Genomic DNA, 17,305 nt, shown 5'->3' with positions numbered 1-17,305 from the left:
GGAGGTCCCAGTGAATGAGGCTGTCCTGGTGTGGTGCCTTCATTTTCAGCAATGTACATCTGTTCTAACCTCCTGCCTACATTCCTAATGTACGGCTTAATGTCGAGGATGAATGTACTACACTCCTTTGTTGTAGGTTTCATGATGAACTGAAAGTCAAATTCTATGGACAGAGGTAAGCTGGTGTTCTTGGATGGTAACGTGTATTTTATGCCTATGTGCAGATGACAAAACACAAGCCCTGTATTTCATCCTGAGATGGAAGTCTTATTCTGCCACCTGTGGAAAGTTCCATTATGCTGCCACTGCTGGGATCCAGATATATATATATATATGTATGTATATATATATTTTTTTTTCCAGATGAATTCTTTCACAGGATTCGGAGTCATGCTGTTGTATACAAGAAACATCTTTGGCACTGACCTGCTGTGGCAGAAGGTCAGAAGAAAGGGTGAGTCTCTAACTGGAGCTCAGCTATCTGGAGCCAATGCTTCAGGGGAAGAAAAACAATGCTTCTGGAAGCATCTGTCTAGCTGTGCTTGGGTTTCTGCTTGATTGGCATAGATTGTGGGTTAGAGCAATGTGGCTGGAAAAGGTGGCAAGGTTTTAGTACCATCCACTCAAGAATTCATATCGTCATAGAACATAATGACAGTCGTGACATCAGGCTGAAGCTTGGCTGTTGCGTTGAGGAGGATTTCAAGTTGGGCAAAGGGGCTTTAGTCCATGTACTTTATGTCCAGTTGTCTCTTCAGAAGAGAGGCCTGTCAGGCAGGAAATGCCTGCCATGACTCTCCCGATGATAGGGTTTACCACTGTGAAGTAAAGACAATCACGACAGGAAGGCAGGAAATAACACTTTACCATCATCTATAGGCTGAATGAGTTTTAGTTTACCTAAAAAAACCAGACACAAACCAATCTGGTACATGATCATTAGAGTGCAACATCGTTGCCAAGAGTCAACCTTAAAAATATTTTATGTGGGGGCTGGAGAGATGGCTTAGCAGTTAAGGCCTTTGCTTGCAAAGCCAAAGTACCCAGGTTTGATTCCCCAGGACCCACGTAAGCCAGATGCACAAGGTGGCATATGTATCTGGAGTTCATTTACAGAGGCCAAAGGCCCTGGAGTGCCCATTCTCTCTTCCTCTCAAATAATAAATAAATAAATAAATAAAATAATTACTATATAAAATATTTTATGTATTCATCAGCTAAATGTAGCACAACCAAGTACATGGGCTCTAGGTTGGTGTTTTGACAAGTCATGAAATATCAGCCCCTTTCCTCCAACTCTGTTGAAAACACCCAGGCACAGCCTTGCACTATGCATCATTGGCGTCAAACTCTACTTTCAATCCTTTATTCCAAATTTAAATTCATGGTGACTGCATTCAGATCTTGATGGAATCCCCAGTTTGCTTTCCACAGCAACACACATACACATGCACAAGTGAGCGTGTGTGTACACACATACACACACACTAAAAATGCCGGTACTTCCCTTGTGCCTAAGCCAGGGTAAAGGATTTTGAGTGGCTTTAATGCCCTCAGGGAACAGTCTGAAAACTAGCATATTGCTGCATTGGGTCTTCACCCCTTATAGGAAGGAGTCATACCAGTATGGTTCTTGTTTGGGATCAAGATGAATCTGGACTTTCACATTATTATGTAGCATTTTCTCCCCTCATTGAAGCTAAACTCATTATCAGTCTTACGTGAACCAACAAATTGGTGTAAGGGATGAAAAATGGATGTTTAACTGTCAACATGCAGATCTGTTCTGTCCACCAAAACCAACAAAAATTACAGTTGCCAACTGATGATCTGATCCATTGTCCAAAAGAAAAAAAAAAACAACCTACACGTTATCACTAAGAAAACATTCTAGATGGCCCAGAGATATGAACTGACCTCGCTTATGGAAATCATCTTTGCTTGGGTATCTGTAGATGCATAAAAGGATGTCGTTTTTAAAAGCTCATTTTCTCTTTAATAATTGTCTGTTTTTAAAAAGCTATCAGCAGGTGCACCTCATTTCAAAAGCCTCTTGTCCTTCATAATACAATATTCATCACGATTACATAGTATGAAATAAAAAGTAGCAAAACATAAGCTAGGGTAGTTCAATTAGATGCAACATCATCTCTGAAGCAAAAAATAAAAAAAAAAAAAAACTCAAAAATACTTCTGCAGTTAAAACCAGGTTCAGATGTAAGGAAAAAAGGGGAATATATTTCCACATATTTTTAATTATATAGAATTTCCTCAAACATGATTTTTCATAATATATTCCATTAAGTTAACATCATATTTGAAGAAAGAGCATTTTCCGATTTCATTTTAAGCCTGATTTTGAGCAATTACAGTGTCATTGTTCCACGGTAGAAAGGTTGAATTCATTTACTGTGTGGTTATGCTAGTTATGATTGATGTCTCTTCTCCAAATGATAAACCAATCACCCCAATGATGTAATGTCATTTTAAGAGTGCCATAATCACATTTCTCTCAAACTAGAAGCTCTGATGAGTTCTAATAAAGATTTATGGTAGATTAAAGGCCTTCATAATATCAACAATGGATTGCTCATTTGATGAGAGATTTGATTAGGTAATTTTTTTAAAAAAAAAGAATATGAGTTTACTAAATATATCAGGCCTGGCTTTGAAGAAGGGCATGGGCCATCGTAAGTAGCAGTCCATATCCCAACTGCAGGATGAATCATGCTAAATGTATTTAGAGGTTCTCTGTAATTGGAGAGGTTGAGGCCAGTGGTGGCGTATACTCATGGATAGAGCCAAAACACTTGAGGGAGGAGCAGAAACATGCTTGCTAATGCGAGCTCACTCTTTGCTTTTGATACACTGGGTTAATGACATCATCATGTGAACTCTGGCAGCCATGCCCAAGCCTGAAGGTCCAGAGAAACTAATTTGCACCATCATTTTCCCCATGGGTCATACATTTTTTAATCCCTTCTGTGTGCAAACATCCACCAATAGGAGAAACGAAAATAATGGCCCATTTTTTGCTGTGCCCTGGCCAATTCCAACCTAAGATTTAGAGAATGGGAGTTGAGAGAATTCTTGTGTCCAGCCCCTCTGTTCTATGAAACCAAAACAAGAGGTTTGGATTCCAAGACAGTATTTGCAACAGTACCACATGATCAGCTTGTTAAATTCAAGAGAAGTGGCATAAGCAGAGGGTCATAGTAGAGGTCACACCCCAAACACTTTAGACTTGGCAACACATTCCACGTTCGTGTCAAGGGAACACGTTTTAATCACAAAATCACCTAAAACAAACAAGACAAAGTCAGAAGCCAGTGATCAAAAGACAGGGGACCTGAGAGGACACAAGTTGGGTGTGTGAGGGTGTCCAGGGTCACTGGGCTATGATCAGAATCACAGTCATGCAGAATTCAATATTCCAGTGTCTCTCTGCACTTCACCTTTCGAGAACAGCATGCTGTCTCATGCAGCCACGGGCAAATTCCTCCCACTGAAGGAAGCCCAAAGCCTGTTCCAGTCAGCAAAACCTCTTCAACAGTCGTGACCTTCAACAAATGCATCTTGGAACTGCCGTGCCACAAAATGACAAGTGCATTCCACCTCGATGCTCCCCACACCACCTTCTCCCCGCCCTCGTCTCCGAGTTGTCATTTTGCTGGAGAATCACGGACATCACGCACGAAAACACCACACGTTCAGACACCACGGAGTTTCCTTACCACTGCTGGAGGCTTGCTGGGGCCCTGAGCATGCTCTGAGCAGGTATGAATTGGGGGAGAACTCCTCATCGGGGTTGGTATCCATGATCTGATGGGAGGTGTTGCTGTCTAGCAATGGCATCTGGCAGCTAACGGGTGGAGGATTATGGGAGCTAGGCAGCTGAGCAGATGGGAGGAGGCTAGACGAGGATGTAGGTGGGATGGGACGACCTGGGAGAGAGGACAGAGGGGTCAAAGGTCAGTAATGAGTGTCATGAAAGCACCCTAAGAAAGTCACATTGAAACCAGCTCACAATACAAATATCTTAAAAATGAAATGCTCCAGATGTGGTTACTTATTTATCCTTTTTAAGAGTGGTTTGATGTTTCTCCAACATTCGAGTCATACCACAAGTAGTATGAATATTTAATACTATATTCATGTATTTCATAAAAGGGAATAACAGCTGAAATGACACCAGTCTGGAAACATCCAGTGCCCTCTCTCTCTCTTGTCCTATGATCCTAGCAAAAGTTCCCATCATTTCGTTATAAACCACCTCCTTGCTGATCTTCCTGTGTCTACTCTTGTGGGCATTGGCTGCTTCCTTTGTATTGTACCATTCCCTTCTCCACAGTAACAAGGATGACTATAGATAAAATCAGGTGTTTTCACCATTAGTACCCTCCAATGGCTTCCCATTGCAGGGGGAAAGAAATTTGAAATTCCTGAGAGGATGGGCATGCCCTGCCATCTCTGGCATACAGCTGCTCACCCACATCCTTCACCTGGAGGGAGTTTGCCCATACCTCTTTCCCCTTGGCCCTTTATTCTCCAACCAGTGGGGTCTTTGCTTCTCCTGTCAAACCATTCTGCTTTCAGATATGTTTCCATCCAGGCCTCAATGGACACTTCACCCGCACCACCTGGCCAAAATTCACAAGTCCACTGCTTCTCTTCACCAAGATTTTTATGTCTGTCTCCTTGAAACAAGAACTGCTTGTCTGCCCTACTTATCAGCATGTTTCAATTTCCTTGCAGACCTTACGTCTGTTTTTCAGGCTGGTGCCCTCTGAGTTGTTTCTCAAGAGCAGCTGTCAAATAAATAAATACATAGGGTAAAGAAAACCCAAATTCGTGAGTTTGAAGTAGGAGTGATGGACAGGAGGGCAGGGCACCATCTTTCCATTCCAATGAGTTGACCAATTCCCCACTCTATGCATCATGCGGTTTCTTTGGATGTCACAGAGAATTCCTGTAAAGAGAAGCCTCGCCAGTCCAGACATGTGGAGCAACTGCCAGCCTGGAGGAAAGTGGACAGTGACTTGAACTGCCCTTGGGTGAAGTTCTTCCCCGTGGTAGGCTGCTGTAGGCTCTTTCTCATTGGCAGAGAGATCCAGGTGCCAAATTCCTCCACCCTTGTTCCTGGGATTTTTGTGACTATTGGTCCCCTTGTTTGCTCATTTGAGAAGCTCGGGCAGTGAGCTGAACTGAACAGCCCATGAGATCTGCGTAAAGCTGGGTGTGTGGAGGGATAGGTGAGATGCTGAGAAAGCAAACTGAGGATGAGATTAGCATTGCAGCTCAGGAAAGAAGTGTGTGAGCCTTGAAGAAATGCGTCACTCGGCATGCAGAAGGACCACACAGGCAGAGGTATTTTCAGACAATGAAGTGGATGCCAGTGCTTGTTGCTCTTAGAAATTGTATTTCCCAAATTGCTATTCAGTGAACTGCATGGCATTGCTGGGTAGTTTTTGTTCCACAAAGTGGATGTGCACTTTTCTGAATTCTAAGGATTCAAAAACAAGTGATCTGATATATCTTGTGCTGGGGGGGGGGAGGGAGGGAGGAGAGAGAGATCCTCCACTGAGGAGACAGAGAAGTAAACATGTGACTTCAGAATCATGCAACAAAGAACAAGATGGTGGACTACCCATGACATGGTTCTGTGGGGATAGAGAAAAAAAAGGACACTTGGTAGGAAGGGAGCCAGGAGTCAAATAAGGATTCTTATCAAAGATAAGGCCTGAGCAAGCCTGTGAAGAAGAAAGTGGTTCTGGTGGGAGAAAACAGAATAAACAGTAATAATGAGGCAGAAGTGACCAAGAGATAGGAGATAAGATACTCTTAGAGCTTAAAATATTAAGGCTGCTGCCCAGGAACATAACTGAAATGAAGATGAAACATGCCTGAACTAGATCAGTGGATAAACAGAGTTTGATCTGGAAAATCCAATTCATGCACGATGTTTGAGAGCAATAGAAGCTATGGCACTCCTGCCAGATGCTCTGACAAAGTTCCGCAGAAGTCTGGCATTTCATCAGAATTGGTGGTAGCACTCAGTTGGTGTATTCTCCCCCAGATCTTCTAATAGTAATAAGTAATGATTGCTCTTTAACTGGGAATGCTCAATGCATGGGAACAATCTGCCACTTGTGCTTTTTTGGTGACATGTATCAGCTCTTTTCGTCCTCAGATCAAACTTATGAAGTGATAGCGCTCACATGTTTCCATAAAGGGAGATAATAGCATATTCCTATTTCATCAACGAGGGAACTGGGGCACAAGGAGGTTAAAGGGCATAGTTAGTGAGATGCCAAGGGTGAGGACTCTCAAATACCTGTGTGCGTATTTCAAATCCACCCCCATCCACCTCACGCCGTGTTGGCTCCCATGGCACAGCAACAGACAAGGGAGAACAGAACGTGCGTGGCGTGAAACACATTTATGCAGGATCACGCTTCTAGGTGATTACCTCCCATGTCCAGACTTCAAGTAGGAAACAAGTCAGTGAATAATCACGTACAGCAGCTATCCTCTGACAGGGTTCAAGGTTTTTCTTGTGATTTTTGTTATGAGATTCAAAGTGACTCTTCCATAGCTGAGTTACTCTTCACCTTCTTCAAGGCTCCTGACGACACGCAGGTCCTGACCAGGCTCTGTGAAGTCAGTGGTGACGCCCACTTAGCACTGAGGCTCTGGTGGGAACAGATTCTCAGTCACAATCAATAGGCTTTAAAGTTTGCGCTACTGAGGCATATCTGAAACTGGCTGTTGAAGAACAGGGATGGCTGGGAGCCAATTTTTAAATTCCTTTGAGTGACTGAGGTGGAACTGAAGTTCAAGTACAATTTTCCAGGAGCTTGATGTGAGAGTTGCTGTGAAATCATTCCTTACATGAACTTTTTGAAATTTGGTTCAGCATGAATTCATTTCATAGGGTACAGACAGCCCTGCTTTTTAATTTATACAAACACAGACAATGGAAGAGCAGTCATAACACATGAGGGCACTGGGGTCACATCCATGTATGGAGGATGCAAATTGCAGCGTTGCCTGATTCCTGTTACTTTTCTGCTCCTTTTAATTCAGTGCTTCTCTGCTTTGGTAACTCCTTCAATTCTATTTGATGGCACCCACCATTATTTGGGAACATACAAAAATCCCCAGATCTGGGCTGGAGAGATGGCTTAGTGGTCAAGGTGCTTGCCTGCAAAGCCAAAGGACCTAGGTTCGATTCCCTAGGACCCATGTAAGCCAGATGCGCAGGGTGGCGCATGCATCTAGAGTTTGTTTGCAGTGGCTAGAGACCCTGGCACACACACTCTCTCTCTCTCTTTTTTCTCTCCCTCTCTCTCCCTATCTCAAATAAGTAAATAAAAATAAATTAAAAAATTCCCTAAATGCTGTGCTGTTCTCCATTTGCTATGTCATTTGCTAACTTTGTTCACTTACGCTACATCTCCCTCTTGACTATTAGGGCTGACGGAGACCATCTGTATAGACACAGACAGGTTCCAGTATACTGGGGAGAATGCTGGGACTGGTTCAGGCTCACTTTGTGGACCATTATTTCTTATAGAAAATACTTAGCGTGGGATGGGGAAGTAACCAGGTGATATGTACCAGCCTGATTCCCACTTTATGTCTGATAGAAACACCCCAGTCCCACAACTATTTTGCCAGTTTTTCTTTGTGAATGAGCACACAGTCGCAAGCAGATGTATAGGAAACTACACTGAATCAATCTGTCAGAAAGCAAACAGAGACATGCAAAGGCAACGATATGCTATTCATTAAACTCAGATGGTCTTGTGTATGTGCGGGTGGTTATATGCATGGGTATTCCAAGATCCCTGTGTAGGACAAATTTTAATTATCTCTGATTGGATTCCCTGTGATCTTAAGCACTGGGACTCACCCACAGTTTGCTAATTTATTGATTTCCAAATGAATAGGATTTTATACTGGACTTAAATCATAAAAACCGTTATGATCCAAGGACTAATAGCTAGAAAAATCAGTTCTGGGCTGCCTCTCATAGACTGATAGTGGTTGTTAGAATGCCATGTGGATAAGGAAGCTGGGCTGCCCTAGATTTCAGTGGGAAAACAGTGACATCATTAATTAGAAAACTCAAAGACATCGGTGGGGAGAAGCGGCAGATGTACAATGCTTATTTACCATCCATGCTCCAGGCTCTCAGTCCCTACCCATCCCAGCCTTCCCTGAAACCTTCATCACGTACCATCTGTGGGAGAAGCAATACTGCTGTAACTCCCATTGTGTCTATCACAGCACCACTGTGCATCTTCCATAGACCCACATCCAGGCTGTTCAACAAGATCCAAGGGCTGCAGTCTCTCCTCATCTCCCCAAACAATAAATACGAACAGAAAAATGGATGCTTTGCTCAATCTTTAAAAAAAAAAAATTCACTCATTTATGGCAGAGGGCGTGCTGCAGATCAATTTCCCAAATTCACTCAAGACAACTGGTTCTTTTTCATTTGAAAGACTAATGGAAAACATGGTATCAAAGTGTTCTATATAAGCAATCAATGATTGATTTACATAGTGATAGGGTATCAGGATATTTGGTGGAAGAGAGAGAAAGAGAGAGAGCGGGAGAGAGAGAGACACTGAAGAAACAGCAGGGCTGGAGGAATTGCTAAGCGATTAAGGCACTTGCCTGAAAAGCCTAAGGAGCCAGGTTTGATTCCCCAGTACCCACATCAACCAGATGCACATGGTGGTACATACAATTGGAGTTTGTTTTCAGTGGCTGGGGGCCAAGGCATGCACAGTCTCTCTCCCTCCCTCCCTCTTTCTCTCTCTCTATCTCTTCCTCTCTCTCTCTTATTATTTATTTATTTATTTATTTATCCACTGATTTATTTAAACAAAAAAAGACTCAGCAAAATGAACCAAAATAAAAAGTGGTGCCAGGAATACCTGTATTCAAAACATAAATCCAGTGATCTGCTTACCATCACATATAGTACACAATCTTGTTTTCTGCTAAAACCTGTACTAAAGATTTCGCAAGTACTTTTCCCTTTGAATATTCATAAAGTTTTGTGAATTAAATACATGTTAATTTCTTCCCCGTTCACAGGTAGAGAAGCCAAGACTTGACATTGCTTTATGAGTAAGCTGTGGTTGGAATCCAACTCACTGGCTCCCAAAGCCCAACCCTTGAATGGTTTGTTCTACTACTGTCCACATTAGACAAGAGCAATGGCAAAAAAAAAAAAAAAACCAAACAAAAAAAACCCCAAAAACAACAACAATAACAACAACAAAAAAAAAAAAAACACAAGGTGTGAATCCCAAACTCAGTTGTCCTGTTCCGAGAGGCAGCACAGAGCTCATCTCAGAGGAGGTCATTAACCACAGGCAGAAGCAGGACTCCACTGGACATAGCCACGGTGACCATCTGTACAGAATGAATGATCTGTAAGGGGAAAAAGACATTCTGGAGACAAAAAAAAAGACCTGAAAATTCTCTGTGGCATCATAAGTTCAAGGACTTAATAAACATATAGTGTTTGTGTCAAGGTTGCATATTGTAACAGGACTGTATTAACACATGCAAAGGAGCAGACCAAAGAATTTCTATGATTATCCTAATGATGCATCCCAACTCCTGTTATTAATTCATATGATTCACTCAGAGATCTTCTTTTTCTATAAATAGTAGAGGTTTATGTAATTCCTGTTTCTATGGAGGCATTAGAAAGTGAAAATTTGCATTATTTTTCTTTTTATTTATTTGAGAGCAACAGAGAAAAAGAGGCAGAGAGGGAGAGGGAGAGAGAGAGAGAGAGAGAGAGAGAGAGAGATAGGGAGAGAGAAAGAGGAAGAATGGGTGCACCAGGGCCTCCAGCCACTGCAAATGAACTCCAGATGCATGCGCCCCCTTGTGTGTCTGGCTAACGTGGGTCCTGGGGAATCGAGCCTCGAACTGAGGTCCTTAGGCTTCATAGGCAAGCACTTAACTGCTAAGCCATCTCTCCAGCCCTGCATTTTTTTTTAAATATAATAAAAACCTTAAAACTTGAGAATGTCCCCTCCTTTTGTTTACTCTTGTTCCAGCAATGAAAAGATGATTACAGCAGCAGGTTCCTGTGAAGGATAGAGAGGCTCACAGAGTTGTGTTTGACACACTGGTAGATACTAGTCATCCAGATGGAGAGAATGAAACACAGTATATTGGCTCCTGTTGGCTACAAGCACCTAGGTGCCTGGATGGGGTATAGGTAGATAATGCTATCAAACTTTGTCACTGGGGCTATATCTGGGAGATAAGAAGGCCGGAACAATGGCAGCTATCTTGCCACTAATGGAAAACCCTGAATGGAGTCAACAAAACGTGCAAGGGGCCTGGGGACATTTCTCAGTTGTCATAGGTGCTTGCTTGCAAACCCTGTTTGCCCTTGTTTGATTCCCCAGCAACCATGTCCAATTGTAGCAGCAAGAGACCCAGCGCATGCTTGTGCACTTGCTCTCTCAATCTCTCTCTCTCTCTCACTCACACACACACACAAAAACAAACAAACAACAACAAAAAAAACCAGAAAGAAAAATAAAACAGGGGCATGATGATGGTGGTAGAATACTTGGATTCAGCCAGGCCAGAGCACCTGTGCTCTTTGCTCTTTTCAATACACAAACCAACTTCTTCCTTCACCCTACCCTCTTTTCATTCTCCCTTACCCTTGTGTAGAACAAAAACCACCCTGCCTAAAACTGGTCACAGAGCCCAAGTGGGAAAAGGACTAGGCCAATGCCACACAGCTGTTTAGAAATGGATTCGTCATTCTGCCTTCAGAAAAACATTTGCATGTTGTGCAGGCTGATTCCTTTCCTGTTATAACACGAGATGGAACATGGGGTACCAGAGAAAGCGTAACTGGTGGGAAGCAACTAATCTGTTCCTAAGAATGTTGTGGGCACCAAAGAGTAGGGCGGAAACAGCAGAAGGCTGTCCACCTATCACCAAGCAAGCATGTGAACAGCAGTTTCTGTGCTCAGCACTAGAAAAAAACCTCAAATCTCCTCCTAACTGGGACTGGGGTTTACAGTACTGACCTAGCCTGGGATACTCAGTTTCTCACACTGTTTAAAAGAACAAAAGATAGTGGTTTTCTCTTTCTCTCTCTCCCTCTCTCTTACACATGCTCACTGGCTCTTGAACAAGGGTCTTGATATGTAGCCCAAACTAGCCTTGACCTAGTGATCCTCCTAACTTCCAGCTTCCCCAGGGGTAGGATTACAAGTGTGCAAACACCAAATTTGGCCTTAATGTCAAACATAATTATAGAATGTACAGTGAGAACCCACAAATACAGCATTTCAAAATTAAATTGCAGATGTTTATTTCATTCTATATCTTCTTTTAAAAAAATTCATTTATTTATTATGAGAGAGAGAGAGAGACATTGGGTGGGTATACCAAGGCCTCTAGCCACTGCAAATGAGCTCCAGACCCATGTGCCACCATGTGCATCTGGCTTACATGGGCACTGGGGAAGCAAACCTGGGACCTTAGACTTCTCAGGTAAGCACCTTAACTATTAAGCCATCTCTCCAGGCCCCATATTTTATTTCTCATGTCAACAGTATACAAGTCATTCTTTCTGGAGGCTAACATTCAATGCTAAGCTTAGGCTAGATCAGTCCTCCACTGAAGGAGGTCAAGTTTTAATTATCTTTTTTTTTTAAAAAAAATTTCAACTGGTAAGAATTGGACAGGGCTGGGGCATGTGGCTCAGTGGTGGGGTCCTTGCCTCCCATTTACAAACACCGAGGTTGGGTGGGTATTCTGAGTGAATATTTGATTTAGTCAGTGGTCTCCCACTCCCTACAGGGCACATTGAGGTTGGAGAGAAGTGCAATTTGTGCCGAGTGAGTTTAAGTTAATCCCTGAGGGAAGTCAAAGCTCGAACCTTTCCTAGGAGGCAGGAGAGCCATGTTTGTGAGGAGAGGCAGGAGATTCGAGTGAGGAGGTTCCCGCCATTGACTTGGATTGTTTACTGTTCCCTGAGAAATGTTCATGCCAGCCTCTGAGGTGGTCTCAGTGAGGCAGGATCTACTCCCAGGGTTTGCGTTAATCCCCAGTGCCTTGGGTAAAGTTGGCATTTCCATGGCAGAAGACTTACTTGGATTCTTTCCTCACACTTCAGCGAACCTACTAACCCCTGGCTAAGCAGTTTCCAGAAAACGAATCACTTTCAGATGGCATTGGTGAAACCATCCCCATTGAATATACGCTTTTGTATATAATTTAGTGGAAGGGTGGCACGGGGGTGGGCCTGACCTCTTCAAAGGGACTCTGGCAGGAGCTCAAGCACCAACTGTCTTCACACTTAGGGGCTCCTGGGTGTCACCACTAAATCTCGCCAGCTTGAGTGTCTATGTGTCACATCTCCTGGGTGGCACTGTGTCCACGTCAGGCTACAGGTGGAGAGCAGAGTTGATTTTTGAAATCATATCATTTCCTAAGGTCATGCTCTTCATATTCAGGAGGCAAAAATGCAATGCATCTGTGCTTGCACTTGTGAGAACACAGATCTATCCCAGACGTAGCACCAGAACACATTTCTAAGATCTTCAAACACCCTCTGCCTTGACAGTCCAGTTGTTCCTTAATGGTATCCTCCAGTATCTCTGGGACAAGACAGCACTGTCATTGGGTTGGTATGCAGTTGTCGAGATCAGGGATGTCTGATGGGCATGTGCCATATGCCATATTACAGGAGACTCTGAACAGCTCAAGTGTGGCTAGAATAACTGAAGAGCTAGACTTTTAATTTTGTAGATTTCTTAAAAAATATTTATTTAGTTATTTGCATGGAGAGAAAGAATGAATGGACATACCAGGATCTCACCGCAAATGAACTCCAGATAGATGTACCACTTTGTGCATCTGGCTTTACGTGAGTACTGGGGAATCAAACTGATATCATTAGGCTTTGGAAGCAAGCTCAATGTTTTTTTGTTTGTTTGTTTGTTTTGTTTTGTTTTGTTTTAGAGGTAGGGTCTCACTCTAGCTCAAGCTGACCTACCTAGAATTCACTATGTAGTCTCAGGGTGGCCTTGGACTTATAGTGATCCTCTTACCTGTACCTCCCAAGTGCTGAGATCGAAGGCGTGTGCCACTGTGTATGGCTCCAGTTTGTAATTTGTTTTTGTTTTTTTTTTTGAAGTAAAGTTTTGCTCTACTCTAGGCTGACCTAGATATCACTGTGTACTCTCAGGATGGCCTTGAACTCAAGGTAATCCTCCTACTTCAGCCTCCCAAGTGCTGGGATTAAAAGCGTGTCCCACCACACCTGGCCTCTCTAGTTTTGATTTTTAACTAACTTAAATATAAGCAGACCCTGCAGTGAGTGGCTATCATATTGGACAAAATGATATAGCTAACATGGTATAGGCTAGAGCTTAAATATTCTCCCAAAGGCCCATATGTCAAAAACCTGGCCCCTAGTGTTGCATTATTGACAGGTTCTAAAATACTTAGGAAGTGACTTCTAGCTGGAGGTTTTTAGGCCACTGGGGAGGAGCCCTTCAAGGGGATTGTGAGCTGCATGTCTCATCCTGTAAGGGAAGCTCTGCTCCATTGCACTCCCTTATCATGATATCCTGCCTGATTCCTGCCTCATTTAATCAGTGGGGCTAAACAAGGACAGAACTGTAGCCTCTAAAAGTGTGAGCCAAAGCAAAACTTTTCTCTTTATAAGTATATTCCTGCAGGTATTTGTTATAGTAACAGAAAGCTACCTGACACATTGCTGTCTTAGCTTTCTAGTTAACTGGTGTCCCTCCATGATGACTCTGTCTCCCTTTCATGCAAGAGCTGATGTACTTCAGATTGCACCAATTGGCCATGCTTCTGCTCTCAGTTTCCCCAGGACTCCAATTATTATATGGAAATTATCTCTTGCCAGACTCACTCATTACCTTACTCTAACCACACCAAATCAGTGTACTTAAGATCACATGTATCTCCATACTTCTGTGCCTCTGGTCATGTGAGGTGTCCTCTTCTTGTCAACGGTCTCACCCTCCTCCTGCAGGCCTGCTCATGTACATACCATCTTCTATACGTGCCTCTCCTCATCTCCTCACCCACTGGTATTTCTATCTCCATCCTTGTAGCAAATTACATTTGTCTAATGCCTCACTCATTCTTGAGAGCATTAATTACTTTGTTCAGAGACTGTGGATTATATATTTTCCTATCTTAGTACCCAGCACAGAGCACTACACAGTAAATGATACTGTGATTGGTTTTGGTGCCCAAATGGAAAGACAGCAGTCTCTCACAATCTTGGAGGAAAACTGACTGTGAGATTTATGAAGAGAGAATACATGAGTTCCTTAGGGAACACTTTTACAAGGGATTTTTAGATTTTTGGCCCCAACTTTAAGCTGACCCAGACCCCAGCATAAACTGTGATTCCACTATAGTTATCAAAGTTTTCCATTCTAGGGAATGATGGGTAATTTGACTAACTTCCTCCAATAGCTCAGGGTGACTGCCACGGGGTCTGCACCCTGCTGCTATTTACTGAGTAGTTCTGTCTGAGCAACATGAAACGAGGGGTGCTTTAGGCTATTTCCTTGCCCTCCTGGAACCCATTTCACTGACAAAAGAAATGAGTTGGGAAAATGTCTAGAGAAAGATTCAAAAAAAAGAAAAAAAGACCTATGCCTGCACAGAAGCTTAGTTTTAAGGAGCCCTATTGAAAAACGTATCTTTCATAATGTAAGGAAATGTGTTGCTCATGGACATGCCTACGTCTTGTGGTTTCTGGTATATAGAGATCATATCGTCAATAGTAAGATGAATTAAGCACTCATGATGTACAAACTGACACATCTGAACTGTTTGTATAGGCTGTACCATCCCATTTTAGAGATGAGGCAATGGAACAGCAGGGGTCATTGGTGTGAAGGGAGGAAGAGTCTGCACTAAGGTTTTCTGGCTCTAGAGCTCATACCACACTGCACAGAAAAAAAATAAGGATGATGCAATTTATTTGTTATTTATTAAATGATTGGTGCAAGGTACCAATTGTTGACATGACCATATAAATTGCATTAGGATCACATGGAAGTTCAAATCTCAGTTTTCTCCACTGACCTGCTGGGTGACTTTGGATAAGTCCCCTACCTTTCCTCTGCTCAACTGTTGGTAAACAAAAAGGGTGTAAACAGACTTTGGTAGTTATTATCAGGATTAACCGAGACATTTATGTGAACTTTCTGAAGTAAATGGTAAGTATTATTATCACGCATAAAAAAGGGTAAGAGATAGATGGACTACTCCCCTTCCGGGACCCTTTGAGGATTAAATCATAACATGTAGGAAGCACATTGCAAATGTTAAAGTGCTCTACAAATGGTAATGGCTTTCCTTCCCGTTATTGGAAGCGTTCCTTTTCCAAGGCTTTGTCTGAGATAGCAAACAGTTCTCAACAGTTAGGCTGTGTTTTGCTATGAGCTTTAGGGACAGCGGAGATAAAACAGAAGCTCCAGGCAGCAGACACATGAACAATTTCATCTCTTTGCTGGCAACATCCACACAGTCCTCCCATTCCTTGTTGGATGGTCCTTAATTAGATGCTAAAGACTGAATACCTTGAGAATTTATCTGCCAATGTCCAATCAAAAGGCTGAAACCCCATCTTTCCAATGTATAGAAAGACCCTGAGAAGTCCCTGTGGAGCTCTTACTGCAGTAGGGACTGATAGTCACTCACATGTACTATGGATGAGGAAATGTATAGCATTCACTAATTCTCTGTGGCAGGCAGTGTTATTTCTGTCGGTCATACAGGAGTAAACTGAGGCCTATAGAGATCAAGAAGCCTGGCAAAGATAACACAGTAAGGAATGAACAAAGCCAAAGGAACAGTTTATATTTCTTGGGTGAAGTTCTGTGTGGCCACATAGAGTCTTTGCAATGATAGAGGTGTGAAGGGAGAAAGGTCGTTAATTCCCCATAGGCAATGGCAGGGAAGGCTGACTGGAAAGGCTGTGTGGTGGTCAGAATCAAGTGCCTTCCCCCCACCCCCATAAACTCATTAGTTTTGAACACTTGGTCCCCAGCTGGTGGCAGTTTGTGAGGTGGCGTCTCAGTGGAGGAGGTGTTTTCTGGGGGGCAAGCTTTGTGGTGTTACACCCAGCGCCTCCTAGACAGGACTCAGCCCATTCTCTTTCTGCTACCTTCTACCTGCTGCGGCAGAGGTGATGTCCAGCCGCTGCTCAGGCTATGCGTGCCCCTGCCATCGTGAACTTTCCGCTTGAGACGATAAGCCAAAATAAACCCCTTTCCTCCCATCAGGTGCTTTTGATCAGGTGTTTTGACCAGTAATGAGAAGGTAACTGCAATAGGCTGATAGTCTTCAGTGAGATCTCTCTTTACCTTCAAATCCCGTCTCCAAATGTCATTCTGACTACCTGACAATTATGGCAATCAATAATTAGGCCACCACCCTTAGACGAGAGGCTGTGTTCTAGCAGAAATTTACAACCTGAATTCCACCTTCCCCATCGTCTCTAAGTTCGGCTCAACTTTTTTTTGAAGGCTAGAATAAATCTTCAATTTTTTTTTTCTCCCCATGGTATGTGAGGCACTGACCTCCAAAGACTTGCTCAGAATACCGTCCAGGGAATACCGTGCCACCATGCATAGAGCTAGAGGCAAGAAAAAAAATTACCTTACGAGATAGGAGGACACTTGAAGACAGAAAGAGAGGAGAAAGAACCCTCACCATTGGGAGCCTGATGGTCATCTGATTGTAGCAGTCCTGTGGTTCCTAAGCTTTGGTCTGGGTCCAAAGTGACTGACTTATATCTAAGCTAGCACACTGCTTAACTGTGGCTGCAAAGATGTGGACAGAGATATTCCACTGACTTTCTATGATATCTGTGTAGCCTAGTGGTCACTGGATAATGGAGACTTCGTTCAGCTCACAAGAAGCTTTTTTGTGTATAAACATGGAGACACACACACACACATCCTAAATTGACCAGCATCAGCCAAATTAACATGCACCCACAGGCACCATTGGCTAAGTCTCTATTTTCATAAATAACGCCTTCCTTGCCTTTTACAAGGTTATTTGAAGACCTGCCTTACATCCTGGCTACAACTCAAAGCCCATCTAATGAACGCTCCACTGTCAGCAATGTTAATGTCACTTTAAAGAGTGTGAAATGTTGCTAAGTGTGTCAGGAAACAATTAGATAACATAAGAGGCATGTTTTCTCTGTGCACAGAGAAATAGATTATACAGGCAG

At 42.9% G+C, this 17,305-nt stretch overlaps 1 protein-coding gene across 10 annotated transcripts in view; it reads right to left on the bottom strand.

Annotated features, from left to right (window-relative positions):
* Positions 1–17,305, bottom strand: part of Tenm2 (teneurin transmembrane protein 2) — a 1,398,763-nt gene that overhangs the window by 438,833 nt on the left and 942,625 nt on the right. For 7 of the 10 annotated variants that reach the window (XM_004661036.2, XM_012949310.2, XM_004661038.2 and 4 more), the window contains one exon: positions 3,735–3,944. The exons of 2 other annotated variants lie outside the window; for them this stretch is intronic. In XM_004661036.2, the coding sequence (XP_004661093.1) occupies positions 3,735–3,944 (210 nt within the window). Of the gene's footprint in view, positions 1–3,734; positions 3,945–8,242; positions 8,328–17,305 lie in introns of those variants that run through there. One more of the 10 variants, XM_045152021.1, reaches the window with a different exon arrangement.

This window comes from Jaculus jaculus, chromosome 6 (genome assembly GCF_020740685.1).
Source record: "Jaculus jaculus isolate mJacJac1 chromosome 6, mJacJac1.mat.Y.cur, whole genome shotgun sequence".
Taxonomy (NCBI): domain Eukaryota; kingdom Metazoa; phylum Chordata; class Mammalia; order Rodentia; family Dipodidae; genus Jaculus; species Jaculus jaculus.
Note: the sequence above shows the minus strand (reverse complement) of the source record. Positions and strands in the feature narration are given on the sequence as shown.